This window comes from Apodemus sylvaticus, chromosome 7 (genome assembly GCF_947179515.1).
Source record: "Apodemus sylvaticus chromosome 7, mApoSyl1.1, whole genome shotgun sequence".
In the NCBI taxonomy this organism is placed as follows: domain Eukaryota; kingdom Metazoa; phylum Chordata; class Mammalia; order Rodentia; family Muridae; genus Apodemus; species Apodemus sylvaticus.
This window is the reverse complement of record NC_067478.1, coordinates 13,048,501-13,062,420: the sequence shown is the minus strand read 5'-3', so window position 1 is coordinate 13,062,420 and position 13,920 is coordinate 13,048,501. Positions and strand designations below refer to the sequence as shown.

The following is a 13,920-nucleotide window of genomic DNA, read 5'->3' as shown; positions in this document are numbered from 1 at the left end:
CTGGGCAGTAGTGGCACACGCCTTTAATCTCAACACTCTAGGAGGCAGAGGCAGGCAGATTTCTGAGTTCGAGGCCAGCCTGGTCTACAGAGTGAGTTCCAGGACAGCCAGGACTACACAGAGAAAACGTATCGAAAAACAAAACAAACAAAAAAACACATTAAACATGTCCTCATCATGGAGAATTTGAAAAAAAAAATCTAAGTATAGAGGGGGAAAAAAAAGGCCAGAACAAACTACTATTTAACTATTATTTAAGAAAGACACTATTCACATTTTGATCACCAGAGTTCCCATTTTTACTGTGCATATGCATGATCAACATATTATAAACACTGACTTGACAATATGTAGTTCTATAATCTAATTTGTAACTATTACTAATACAATAATAAACATTTTCTTTCCTCCACAACAGTTGATATAATTGTATGGCTTGGAGAAAGCCTTCATAATTTTGCAGAAGAGACTTAGATGTTTGGGTTTTCTGTGAGAGTCTTGCTAGTCTTTGTTAACCTGGTATTCAGTATATAGCCAGCCCAAGTTACATGAACTCTTAGTAATCCTCCTGCTGTAGCCTCTTGGGTGCTGACCTTAGTGTGCACCACCGTCCTTGGCTGAAGGACTTAGCTTTTAAATTCTCCTCGTGCTGGGTGGTGACACACTCCTGTAATCCCAGCACTCTGGGAGGCAGAGGCAGGCGGATTTCTGAGTTTGAGGCCAGCCTGGTCTACAGAGTGAGTTTCAGGACAGCCAGGGCTACACAGAGAAACCCTGTCTTGAGAAAAACCAAATCCAAAAATACCAAACCAAAAAAAATAAAAAATAAAAAAAAATAAAAAACTCCTGGCAAGCATACAGTCAATCAATAATCCACTCTGTTTTTCCTAGTCTTAGCGGTTTCCCCATCTGCTGCTCCCTCTGCACAGACCCTCCCTACAACTCCCTTGTAAGATCCATTTTCCTTTTTGAAACGGGTTCACTACATAGACCAGGCTGGCCTTGAACTAAGAGATCCACCTACCCCTACCTCCTGAGTGCTGAGTGCCTGGCCCATTAATTTTCTTTTAAGATAATTGTTTTCCTGAGACAGTTTCTCTGTGTAAGGCCTGACTGTCTTGGAACTCAGACATACACCTGCCTCTGCCATATTTAAGGTAAGCACCACCACCTCCCTGCCTATAGATAATTTCTTAGCTGTTTTCACCTACTCTGGATTTACTTCCAGTTACACATTAGGATTTAATAATCTTCATAACTGTTTAAAAGTATTTGGAAGTAAGAGTTACTTTTATTACGAAACACAGGATGTGGTAGACAGCACATATTTAGAGTAGCTTTTAGGCTAGGGATGTAATTTGGTGTTACAGCACTTGGCACACAGGCCATGGCTTTTACAGCTAGCACATGTAGAAAGAGGAGGGGCCGCGCAGAGCTAAGGCCTAGCTAAATGTTTGGAGGAGTAATGTTAGGGATTCACTGTGAGCAACATCTCCTGCTATGACACTGGCATCAAATTCACAACACCTATACTTTCATTTCTAGAAGTAGGCAGACGCCAGCTAGCATTAAAGTGGTTGACACAGACGGTGCTTGCCGCGGAGTCCTGGATGCTTGGAGATCTTGGTCCATCACATGACCATCTGAAAGGTGGAGATGCCCAGTCATTAAAGGAAGTCCCTCCAGCAGTTTACCCTGCTGTCTTCACTGCCTGAACTCAGACCTGCCTACAAGATCCAGAACTCTGCTGGGGCGTAACTCGGTGAGGACAGCATACTTACCCACAGGATCAGCAGTTGCTACAGGAAGCTCTTAATCCCACTCTTACATCAAAACCCACTGTTAACTGATTCTCCCCTGGATGCTTGCTATTCCAGTGTTGGTGCAGACCTTGGTTACATCTCAGGCCCTAAATTCCAGGAGGAAAATATAGCACCCCCTCCCCATTCATCTAGACACTCTACCATCCTTTCCTAATCTATATACAATACCCGGACACAGTGGTAAAGATACTCTCCTCGGGCTGGAGAGATGGCTCAGCAGTTAAGAGCACTGACTACTTTTCCAAAGGTCCTGAGTTCAAATCCCAGAAACCACATGGTGGTTCACAACCATCCCTAAAGAGATCTGATGCCCTTTTCTAGGGTGTAAGACAGCTACACTGTACTTACATATAATAAATAAATCTTAAAAAAAGGGTACTGACTCTCTAATGGGGAGTAATAGGGCTCCATCTTATACCAGATGACACAACACTTTCATTTGCTTAATGACTTGCACAATTATAAGTCCAGATGTGAATTGCTCAGAAAAGCCCCAGCCACATGGAGTGGGGACATCACTGGCTCCTCTGCTCTAAGTCCTGAGGCTCTTGTCATTGTCCCCTTCAGATCTGTAAGATAAAGGGTGCTGTGACCAGCTACCACAGACCTTCAAGAAGAACCAGTTGTGGTGGCTTCACGATTTTAAATCCCAGCAATGGGGGTGGGATGGGCCAGAAGCAGGCTGATCTCTGAGTTCTGGGCCAGCCAGAGTTATGTGGTAAGACCTTGTCGGAAAAGATCACAGTTGAATCAAAATGCAGGTAGATCCCAGGCTAGTGGTGCATTCCTGGATCAGCATTATGGAGGCTGAGACAGAAGGACTGAAGGGAGTTTGAGGCCAGCTTAGACTTTTGAGTGAATTTATCAAAAACAAAACAACACAACACCAAAGCACAGGAGGGAGTAATTCTAGGGTTGGGTTCTAACTAAACAGCCACCCTGGAGTCTGTTGGGAATCTTCTGCCCAGAGAAAAAGACAGAAGTCACTTCCTTGTGTCTAAGTGGCTAGGTCTTCTGTCCATCCCCAGCAGAAACCCGCTAACATCAGTCTCTTAGGACCCAGCGTCTGCGAGAGCACCCATCCGCCAAGGACTCCTAGGCTGTGTGCCTCTGCTGCCCTTATGAGATTTTATAAGCAGAGGTCTTGTCAGGCCATGAAAAAGGCTCTGGCAAAACAGGTAGAAAGGGGCCTTGGGCATCTGAAGGACCTGACAGGCTTAAAGAAAGAGGGACAGTTGCTTACCGCAGCCAGGTAGAAAGGTCTGAGGAAAACAGTGGAGCTGGCCGTGCCAGCATCTGCACAGGGAACACTTCTTGGGCAGCCAGCTGCCATGGAGGATAGACCCACAGTGCCTGGGAGAAGAGACAGCACCCACGGTCAGAAGTTCCTTCCCCTCCCTCCCACCCAGCCATCTCCCAGCCCTGCTCCTCCCCCACGCTTACTCTTTGCGTACGTCAAGTTCACAGTTGCGTCCGTAGAAGGACGGAGGACAGGCACAGAAGGACCCCAGGATGCAGGTCCCTCCATTCAGACAGCAAGTTTTATTAAGCAACTTGCCTGAAATGTAAGAGAAGCCATGGGGCAGGTGGGGGACTGCAAAGCACATAATCAAAGGTTCCTCTAGCACTCTGGGTTCACTCCCCAGAGCACTCTGAGGGGCCTGCAGCACACCGCTGTCTTCCAGGGAGATAACTTTGGACCAGGTTGGTTACCCGGTCTGATGGTCAGATGGTTAGCTGGTCCCAGCATGAAGCGGCATCAGCAGAGAAACTGAATATCAGGTACATTCTCTCTCTCTCTCTCTCTCTCTCTCTCTCTCTCTCTCTCTCTCTCTCTCTCACACACACACACACACACACATACGCGCACACACCTCACTCACTTTTATATATGATAAGCTAGTACAACCCACCCAGCTGCTAACTCCAGCATCATGTCTCTTGGGGTAAGTGCTAAAGGGTTACTTCAAGGGCCACGATGGATTAAGGCAAAAGTCTTACTGTTCTGTATCCCCACGGAAGGCACAAACTGGAAAGACCGATCGCGTGCCGCAGGTTCTTTCTGGTCCCAAATGCTGTTATCTCTGATGGCAAGGTCTCTCGGAGATGGAATAGCCAGCTCACGGCGGCCCATCCCTGTATTATGTACTTTAGGTTACATAAAATATTGCTGGTGTTCATAAGTACACCTCCCCCGCCATCCACCAACAAGCACGGTGGTGCCTGCCTGTGATGGTCGCACTCAGGAGGAGGAGGAAGGATCCAGTTAGCGGCCCTGTTCCAAAACACCAAGGACTGAGGATATAGCTCGACGGCCCTGTACTAAGTAAGCATAAGGTTTAGTCCCAATGCAGAGTGGGTGGGGCGGAGGGCAATCTGGGAGTATGTGAATAGGTGCAAAGCCTGGGTTAAACCATGGACCATGTAAACAAAAGTGGCAACAAAAGCTGGTGGTCAAAAGCAAAAAAACAAATCAAAGAAAACCTCAGATTTGGTAGTGAACTTGGGAGGCAGAGGCAGGAGAATCAGGAGTCCAACCTTGGCTGTATTGTGAGTTGGTAGACAGCCTGGGGTACAAAGTCTTTACCAAATCAAACAAACAAAAGTGCATGCCTGTGCACAAGTGTATGTGTGTGTTTGTGTATACAAATTGGATACAGTAGTAGCACCGGACTGGAGGAGACAGGAGTCCCAGGACAGCCTGGGTTCAGAGACATGGAGTCCAAAGCCCTGAACCCCAACCATACAGTGGTGGCTCTGGAGGCGAGCGGATCTCTGAATACAAGGCCAGCCTGGTCTACACTGTGAGTTCCAAGGTAACCAGGGCTATCTATACAGAGAAACCCTGTCCTGAAGCCCCCCCTCCCCAGCCTCCTGAACCCCCAAAGAAAACTCACCAGCAACGAGTCCAAATTCGAACGCATTGGAAATGGCCACAAGTAAAACCACACTGGGAAAAGGAAATTGAATATCAGTTAGCAAAACAAAGCAGGAAGCGGAGGCTTCAGCGCGAGGGTACAGAGCACGAAGATCTTGAACTCTTCTTTCAGTGCTGCCTCCAGTTACAAAACTGGACAGAAGTTCCCTCTTTTAAAAAGCCACTTGCTGGCTGGAGATGGCTCAGAGCTTAAGAGCACCAGAGGTCCTGAGTTCAGTTCCCAGCATGGCCATCTGTCCATGGATCAGAATAAACTCTCTTACTCTTCAGAGCAAGGGCTGTGATTTGCATTAACTATTTAAAACAAGTGCCCAACATCCAATATTTCATCATGTGTATTCCTTAGGCCCCACCCTTACACACTCACACACACAATTTTAAATAGTTATAAAATTAAATAACTCAAATTAAGTAGCTCAAAAATTCTATTTTGCATAAGTTTGTTATTCTTGGTGTTTTTAAATATTGAATTTATCTTTATCATTAACCTTTAGAGGCAGTCTTTAAAATCTATTTGACCGGGCAGTGATGGTGCACACCTTTAATCCCAGCACTTGAGAGAAACCCTATCTCAAAAAACCAAAAAAAAAAAAATATTTATTATATATAAATACACTGTAGCTGTTTCCAGACACACCAGAAGAAGACATCAGACCAAATTACAGATGTTTGTGTGCCACCATGTGGTTGTGGAATTTGAACTCAGGACCTCTGGAAGAGTAGCCATTGCTCTTAATCGCTGAGTCATCTCTCCAGCCCTAGAGGCCATCTTAATTAGGCTTTAACATTATTATTTATGCAAGAGAAGGAAAGCAATATTTCCCTGGTAGAGTCATTAGCATGATTGCTGTGGTGAGCCCAGAGGGTGCTTTATAACCTGAGCTGGGTGCCTCGGGTCCAAAGGATCTGATTCCATTAAGTCTTGCGCGACGTGCGCAATGACAAAAAAAAAAAAAAAAAAAAAATAGTATTTTAAGAAGCCAATGGCAAAGTAGTGTGTATCTAACTACAAAGTTCCAGGTTCTTCATGCAAAGCAGCAGTGTTACTGGCAAGGTTTTAGGAAGATAAAATCAGAGAGGCATACAACAGGATTTTCTGAAGTGGCTATCTCCAGCAATCAAAAAGTCAAGGTTAGCTCATACCTGGATGAGAAGTACCCCATCTTCCACGACTCGTAAAAACCTTGGAGGGAAATACAAGAAAGACAAGATTAGCACAAAATGAATACAGCAGATTAAAAAGAAAGATATCCGAGATGAGAAAGGCGCGGGGCGCGGAGAACCAGTGGGAAGTTAACAGCCAAGATCTCTCGGTGTAGACCAGTGGGGGAAGGGGTTTCTTCTTCCTATAAAAGGTTTGCGATAAAGGACTTCAGAGGAAAATTCCTCCCTTCACAGGAAATTTGAGGTGTTGGGGAGGACCCTCAGGTGGGCGGGGAGACGGCCCCACGCCCATTACTAGGCCCTGAGTCAGCAAGGCCAGGAGGCGAACTTGGTTAATTAGCATTTTCAGGTTATATGCAAATTTCTTCTTCTCTTGAAAAGAGAGTTGAAGAGCCTAGTTATTCTACCAAGGTGTTCGAACGCGAAAGTAATTAGGAAAGTCCAAACACCAGGTATAGATATACAGGCATTTGATACTTCATTATCAAAATTTGCTGTTTAGTTTGTTTTTCGAGACCTAGTTTCTCTCCGTAGACCAGGCTGGCCTCGAACCCAAGAGATCTGCCTTCCCCCGACTCCTAGGATTGAAGACGGGCCCCACCACCGTCAAGGTAACTGCCAAATTTTAACTCCGTAGTTGCGCTCCTCGGAACTCCCAGTGTAGCCGGGTGCTGGAGGCCGAGGAAGCCGACGGCTGGCGAGCACTTGTTTGAGTGTGGAGCAAGGTCAAGGGCGGGAGGGACTGAAGTCCGGTTTCGGCTCCCGGCTTTGCCAGCAGTGTGGGAATGGGAAGGGCAGGCCCAGAGCCTGAGGGTGGGCCGGGCGAGGGGGGGGGGCGGGGGCGGGGGTGAGGGGCGAGCGCCTACGCCTGCCTGAGGCTTAAATCCCTGGCTTCAAGAGCACTATTGGAGGTCACTTGGTCCTTCCGGGTCCTCAAACCAACCCAATGTGCAGAGTAGATGAGTTGCAGTTTGTTAGCTTAATTTTTTGGTGGGCGGATGGGGAGGGCCTAGACTTGCAAGTGGAGTCGGACCTCTGTGTTGTTAGATGCTGGTCTATGGCAGAACCTGCAGAGAAACACGTCCCTGAGTCACACACACACACACACACACACACCACATTGCTATATAGACCACAAAAGCTGGACATTGTGGTGGCACAAGCCCGTAGTTCTAGGACTTGGGAGCTGGAGGCCGGAGGGTTGAAGTGAGTTGGAGGCAAACCTGGCCTTCAGAGTTTAAAGCCAGCCTGTGCTACAGGCCAAGAGTCCTTTTCCTTCCTTCCTTCCTTCTTTCCTTCCTTCCTTCCTTCCTTCCTTCCTTCCTTCCTTCCTTCCTTCCTTCCTTCCTTCCTTCCATCCTTCCTTCCTTCCTTCTTTCCTTCCTTCCTTCCTTCCGAGGGTCTCAAGACCAGGCTGGCACGAAACTTTCTGCTACGTTTCACCAGATTCTGAGATTACAAGCTCGAATCACCAAGCACAGCTAAGACTCAACCTCAAAAGAACAGAACCTCCCCCACCTTCACCGCTGGCTTCTATAGTGATTTACTTCCCTTTTAGTCCCCAGTGGAGACCAGACCGGCCTGGGGATTCTGTCCACGCCCAGTCTCTCGATTCTCTCTCCCATCCCCCCTCCCATCCCCAGTCACCCGGAGCTTCCAGACACTTCCAGTTCTTGAAAATCCTGGAGGTGGGGGTGGGTGGAGGTAGGGGGAGAATCTGCTATTTTCGAGAAGGCTGGGGCTCCTTCATTAACAAGCTAATGGCTGTTTTCACTGAGACCTTGACAAACAGACCCGGGTCTGAATACACTAGTTTCCTGCTGGGGGAAAGGGGAATTCCTGCATACAGACTGGAGGAAGGGAGAAGGGATTAGGAGGGGAACACCGTTTGTTTGGGTGTGGTTTATGTTTTCTACCTATGTAGACCAAAGGGACTATTTTATCCTGGTGGGACACATTTCTACCTTTGTGCGTCTCTCTCGGGGATACTTGAGGGTGTGTCTTGGTAAATACTGAACCCTGAAATTGCTTGCTTAATCTCTTTCCCCAGAATCCCACCCACCCCTGTCCCTTCTTGTGTACTGAGCTCCTCTGAACTTGTCCACACTGGCTGCAGCAAACATCTGAAGCTTCGCTTCTGCTGATTCTTTATGTGAAACATTACTATTTTGCAGCTTGGATTTGCATATTTCACTGTGTTACTGGTATCTGTATTCTGTTTCCTATGACCTGGCTGGTGGGTCTGACTGTGCCCTTGACTGGCTTCTTTGGGCTCAGCCCGAATGTCCTTTGCTCTGGGAAGTCCTGGGCACCTTTTCTCCTGACGCTGGCTTCCAGCTGCGGCCTTGAACTGAATTGCAGGTCGATGTACCGGCTGCCCCGCCCCAGAGTTTATCTTTGCTGACACTGGATTGTAAAGTGCTTATTTGAAAGCATTTTCCCCCGGTTCCCACTAGGAGGTCTAAAGCCCGGTCTTCCAAACTCTCAGCGTTTCAGTGTCTCCCGGAGCCTGCCAACTGAAAGAAATCTTCACCCGTGCGTAGGCTACCCTGTGGCAGACTGAAGGATTAAGAAGAAACTGCCGGACTGGAGAGATGGCTCAGTGGTTAAGAGCATTGACTGCTCTTCTGAAGGTCCTGAGTTCAAATCCCAGCAACCACATGGTGGCTCATAACCATCCATAATGAGATCTGATGCCCTCTATTGGAGTGTCTGAAGACAGCTAGACAGCTACAGTGTATTCACATACAATAAATAAATAAATCTTTAAAAAAGAAGAAGAAACTGCCCTAATTTCTAAAATAAGTGCTAATGCAAGCTATAGGAGAATCAGGCCAGGAAGAAAACACCTCTCCTCCAACCTAGTTTAGAAAAATAACAGAACATTGCTTTCCTCCAAAAAGGAAGGAAATAAACACTGACATTGCAGACATTTCTAATAGGCTGGGTTTTTTATTTTAAAAAGTTTGCCAAACACAAGACATGTGTCAGAGGAGGGTAGTTTGATTTACACTTTAGATGTGTGTGTATGTGGGTGCGTGTGCACACTCATGTACACAGTTTTTACAGTCTTATTTGTTTATTTATTGTGTGTGCATTTATGTGTGTTTGCCCTTGCCTGGCTCGTGTGTGTAGGGATCAGAGGTCACCTTGCAGGAGTGGTTCTTTCCTTCCACAAGGTTAGGTCCCCCAGGTAGAGCTCTGGTCCTTATGTTAACAAGTTCCTACAGCCCGAGAGCAACCTCACTCCCACCAACTTTCTCAACTCCTTTGCACAAATCTTTCTTTTGCAAATCAAACTGATTACCTATTTACGGACCAGCCTTTTGGGGCGGGGCACAGCTTGGGAGCCAGAAATTGCTGTCTTTGGCTTCCTTTGCCTATCCTAGATAAGACAAGCCAAATACTGTTTTAGTTGCATCACCAAACTCCTGGTGAGGGAGAGGGACAGTTAAGTTCTATCTTGAGTGCTCCCAGACATCATCAGCGCTAATTGGCCTCAGCAGACAGGCGGGCACACAGGCTCCCCAGAGACAGTTGGGAAGGTTCTCAGGAGATCTAGGGAGGATACTGTTTCCGAGTCTGAAGTGGGCTTGTATTTAACTGCTCACACGAGTTCTTCACAGCTCTCCTAGATATTGAAATGGGCGGATGCAAATGCAAAGTGTCATTAGAAACAGATTTAAAAGTCTGTCCCCAGAAGCAGGCAGATGCCTTATGTGCAAATTTCTCGGGTAAATTAACATTTGTCTTCCCCTGTAAAGAGTCAGTTGACGCCGGGCGGTGATGGCGCACGCCTGTAATCCCAGCACTCTGGGAGGCAGAGGCAGGTGGATTTCTGAGTTCGAGGCCAGCCTGGTCTACAGAGTTAGTTCCAGGACAGCCAGGGCTACACAGAGATACCCTGTCTCAAAAGAACTAAATCCAAAAAAAAAAAAAGAGTCAGTTGAGTCGGATTTCTGGTTTACCAAAATGAAGGGAGCATTATTGTTGGTTGTTTGTTTAGGTGGTTGGTTTTGTTTTGTTTGTTTTCTTTTTTGAGACAGGGTTTCAGTGTAGCTCTGGCTGTCCTGGAACTCTCTCTGTAGACCAGTCTGACCTCTGCCTCAGAAGTGCTGGGATTAAAGTAAAGACCCAGCTTGGGTATTGCCTTACGTCCTTGGATTTATAAGAATTTATAACTTAACAATGTAGAACTAAAGTAACCTCATCATTTAGAAAAATTACTATTATTGCTATCGTTGTTATTGTTACTATTGTTGTGAGGCTGGGGGTTGAACCCTGGCCTGTGCACTTGCTGGGCAAGTGCTCTGTCACTGGGATACAACTCCAGCCTTTGCAAACTTTGTAGATTTAAAAATCACTTTTGGTTAATGTATTGGTATTTTATGTGTATGGGTGTTTTGCCTGTATGCGCCATATGCATGCCTGGTGCCCAGGGAAGAAGAGGGCATCGCATCCCCCCAAACTTGAGTTGCAGATGATTATAAACCACCACATAAGTGTTGGGAATCAAACCCAGGTCCCCTGCAAAAGCAACAAGTCTTCTTAGCTGCTGAGCCACCTCTCCAGCCCTCCAACCCCACCTTCTTTTTTGAGACGGAGCCTCCTACCTGACCTGGAGCTCACTGATCTGCTAGGCCTGGAGGGCCAAGGAGCTTCAGGGGTCTCATCCTCTGCTCCCTTAGAACTGAGGCTATAGAAGCCAGACCAGGCCCGGCTTTCTGTCACTGTTGATCACACTGGCCTTATGTATGTAAAGGGTTAAAATTTCTAGGTGTAACCCAACATAGCACAGAGAAACATTGAGGGGAAATTAACATTAATATTATATTTTGTTTAGCCTAATATATCCCTCAGATATGAGCAAATCAGTAAATTAATAGTGAGGTGCGGGCTGGAGGGATGGCTCAGAGGTTAAAAGCACTGTCTGCTCTTCCAGAGGTCCTGAGTTCAATTCCCAGCAACCACATGGTGGCTCACAACCATCTGTAATGAGATCTGATTCTCTCTTCTGGTGTGTCTGAAGACAGTTACAGTGAACCCATAAATACAATAAACAAACATTTTAAAAAAATAGTGAGGTGTGGTCATCTTTTTAAAATATTAAGTTTTTTAAAAATTTAATGTTGTTTTATGGGCATTGGTATGAGAGTATTAGATTCTCTGGAACTGGATTACAGACAGTTGAAAGCTGCTATGTGGGTGCTGGGAATTGAACCTCAGTCCTCTGGAAGAGTGGCCAGTCCTCTTAACCTCTGAGTCATCTCTCCAGCCCCTAAAATTAAGTTTTTGATGCAGATATTTTACCACAGTTGATCTCAGGTCGGCCTAGTATATTGGTCACTTTTATTAACATTTTTATTATAGCTTATTGATTGGTGTATTTACTTAGTGTACAGGAGTGTAAGTGTGAGGACCTGTGTGCGTGCCACAGTGAATGTGTGAGGTCAGGAGACAGCTTGAGAGAGTCACTCTCCTCCTTAGACCTGGGTCCCAGGGATCAAACTCAGTGGTCAGATTTCATCCGGTGCCTCAGGCCTCTGCGCCCTCTGACTAGCCCTTAGTTCGGAACCTTGTGGGCTGTCTTGTCGTGTGCATAGTCTGGAAGCAGAGAGAAGGCTAGCGCTTGCTCTCTTATTCTTTGTTACTTAGCGTACGGGATGGTGCACTCAGGTTCAGAATAGGGCTTTTGTACTCGGTTAAACACCCTCACAGACACCCCAGAAGAGCATTTGCTAGGGGATTCTAAGTCCAGTCAAGCTGACAGTGAAGGTGAACCCTCCGGCGCTCTGTAGCTGGGGCTGCTGTGGAGCACATTTGCACACTGTTCAGGAGTGTAGCGATAACCTACGCGGACCACCCTCAGCCCAGGTTGTCTGGAGTTTTTAGCTGCAGATGTGAGGCCACGAGCCCTTGACACCAGCTCCCACGCCAGAGAGAACATTTAATAACGGCCATTGAAATGCAAGGCGGTGTTCATAACACTTTTCATTCTTCAGTACATGCCTCATAAAGGGAGGGAGGTCAGGTGAGGGACATCAGAGATTTTCCCGGAAGAAAGCTTTGCTGTGCACGTGACTCATGTTCCAGTAAGAGCCGCAGTCTCAGGGGACCGAGTAACGCTTCGGGTTATCCAGGTGTGCTTGGGGCCGGAACCCTTTGGAAGGGAGCTGAGTGTGGTTGTATCCTCACAGAGAGGCAGAAGCTTAGACTGTGAGTCGAGCTGAAGGCCTAAAAATAGTGGTCCTCAGCCTTCCTAATGCTACAGCCCTCAACCCTCATGTTGTCCTGAGTCCCAGGCATACAGTTATTTTGTTTCTACATAATAACTGCAATTTTACTACAGTTATGAATTGTAACGCAAATATCTGTGTTTTCCAATGGTCTTAGACAACCTCTGTGAAAGGACTGTACTATCCCTGGGGTCATGACCCACACGTTGAGAAACACTGCCTTAAAAGGTATTAATCTCTTGGATTCCAGCTGGGCTAGTCATGAAGAAGCTCTGTTATCAGTGTTTATTTTGGGCTGTTTCTAGTTTTGAGGACACCAGGAAGTGAGTACCACAGGGCACAGGCCTACCTGGTGCATGCTGGGAGCTTAGAAGCTGTGTGTGTGTGTGTGTGTGTGTGTGTGTGTGTGTGTGTGCACTCAAGTGCCTGCCTGCCTTGACAGGGTCTTATATAGCCCAGGCTAACAAGCTTAGGATAGCCCAGAACCTCTGACTCTTCTTCCATTACTTCCTGAGAGTTAGAATCACAGGTGTGCACTGCTTGCCTCCTCAGCGTGGGAGGTCTCTTTGGACACCCTCAACCCAGTGACGTGGCAATCTATACAATTGAGTTTAGTGCAGTACCAACAATTCCTTACATAGCATAAACACATTTTGTATTTTTAAAATACCTCTCAGCAGTGTGTCAAAGGCAACCTCAAAACATGTGGAAACACAGACCCCGGACCCTGCCCTGGAGTTCGGACCTCCTGAGGCAGAGGTGCTTGGTCAGGTTGGTCAGCCAGAAGCTGCTCTGGCTGCCACTGTGCCAGATTATGCTAATTCCTGCTTCTCACCATGTGGTCCTGAGCCAGCATTGTTGGCATCTGGTAAAGCTTATTAAAGCTATGGCTTTGTTGGCGCACGCCTGTTCCCAGCACTCTGGGAGATAGAGGTAGGCGGATTTCTGAGTTCGAGGCCAGCCTGGTCTACAGAGTGAATTCCAGGACAGCCAGGGCTATATAGAGAAACCCTGTCTCAGAAAAAAGAAATCCAAAAAAAAAAAAAAAAAAGGACTAAACTATCACATTTAAGGATACAACGAACAAGCAATCAACAGGCAAAAACCATATGGGGATGAAGATAGCCTTTCAGTGTATTGATCCAAACATTGCTGATAATGTTTTTACATATCCTTGACCCCTTCCAAAGGCCTTTCTAATCCTGTCTCTTGTTTGGCTCCTAGTCCTGAGACCTCAGAATGCTTTCTCCTGGGCCCTGTTGTGTTCTGTTCTCCCAGGCTTTCCTTGCTGCGAAGAGCCAGCCCTCTGTGGAAGCGCGCAGGGGATCCTGCAGGCCCAGCTCACTTAATAATCCTGCTGTGCCCGGGTGCCAAGCCCTCCCCGACCAGATCTGTTTTGTCTCCTGCTAGGCTGAGTCACATAGAATAGATAGATAGTTTATCAGCACATGTCCTCCAGATCATATTATCCGCTTACAAATATAGCCTGTTAGCGCACAGGCACGGTAGCCCTTCCGAGGGGGTGTTGCTCTGCGGGGGTAAACAGCATCGAAAACGGATTACAGCGTGGCGGCCGCGACCGGGGACTATCAGCGCCCACTCGCACAGGGAAGGTGAGTGGCGGGTGGTCTCGGTCCCAGCGGCGGAGGGGTGGGAGCGCCTGTCTGCCTGTCTGCGACTGCGCAGAAGCTGAGTTGGGGGGCACGTCGCAGCTGCTTAGGGTACCCGCGCTGTGCGCTTTGGCTGTTTACAACCTCAC

General features: G+C 47.1%; 1 protein-coding gene across 1 annotated transcript; it reads right to left on the bottom strand.

The window, feature by feature from the left end:
- Positions 1 to 299: 299 nt before the first annotated feature.
- Positions 300 to 6,002, bottom strand: Tdgf1 (teratocarcinoma-derived growth factor 1). The gene is made up of 6 exons (XM_052189270.1): positions 5,905 to 6,002; positions 4,721 to 4,773; positions 3,825 to 3,959; positions 3,267 to 3,381; positions 3,067 to 3,176; positions 300 to 1,643 (listed from the first exon to the last, which is right to left on the bottom strand). Exons 1-6 carry the CDS (start codon positions 5,922 to 5,924, stop codon positions 1,528 to 1,530), a joined length of 549 nt encoding a protein of 182 aa, XP_052045230.1. The 5' UTR covers positions 5,925 to 6,002; the 3' UTR covers positions 300 to 1,527.
- Positions 6,003 to 13,920: the final 7,918 nt, after the last annotated feature.

Excerpts from the sequence above, each read along its gene's own strand:
- Tdgf1 (XM_052189270.1), bottom strand. The coding sequence starts at position 5,924 with ATGGGGTACTTCTCATCCAG. Across the intron at positions 3,960-4,720 it reads CGAATTTGGACTCGTTGCTG|GGATGGGCCGCCGTGAGCTG; the intron begins GTGAGTTTTCTT and ends TACATAATACAG. Across the intron at positions 3,177-3,266 it reads GAACTTGACGTACGCAAAGA|GCACTGTGGGTCTATCCTCC; the intron begins GTAAGCGTGGGG and ends CTCTTCTCCCAG.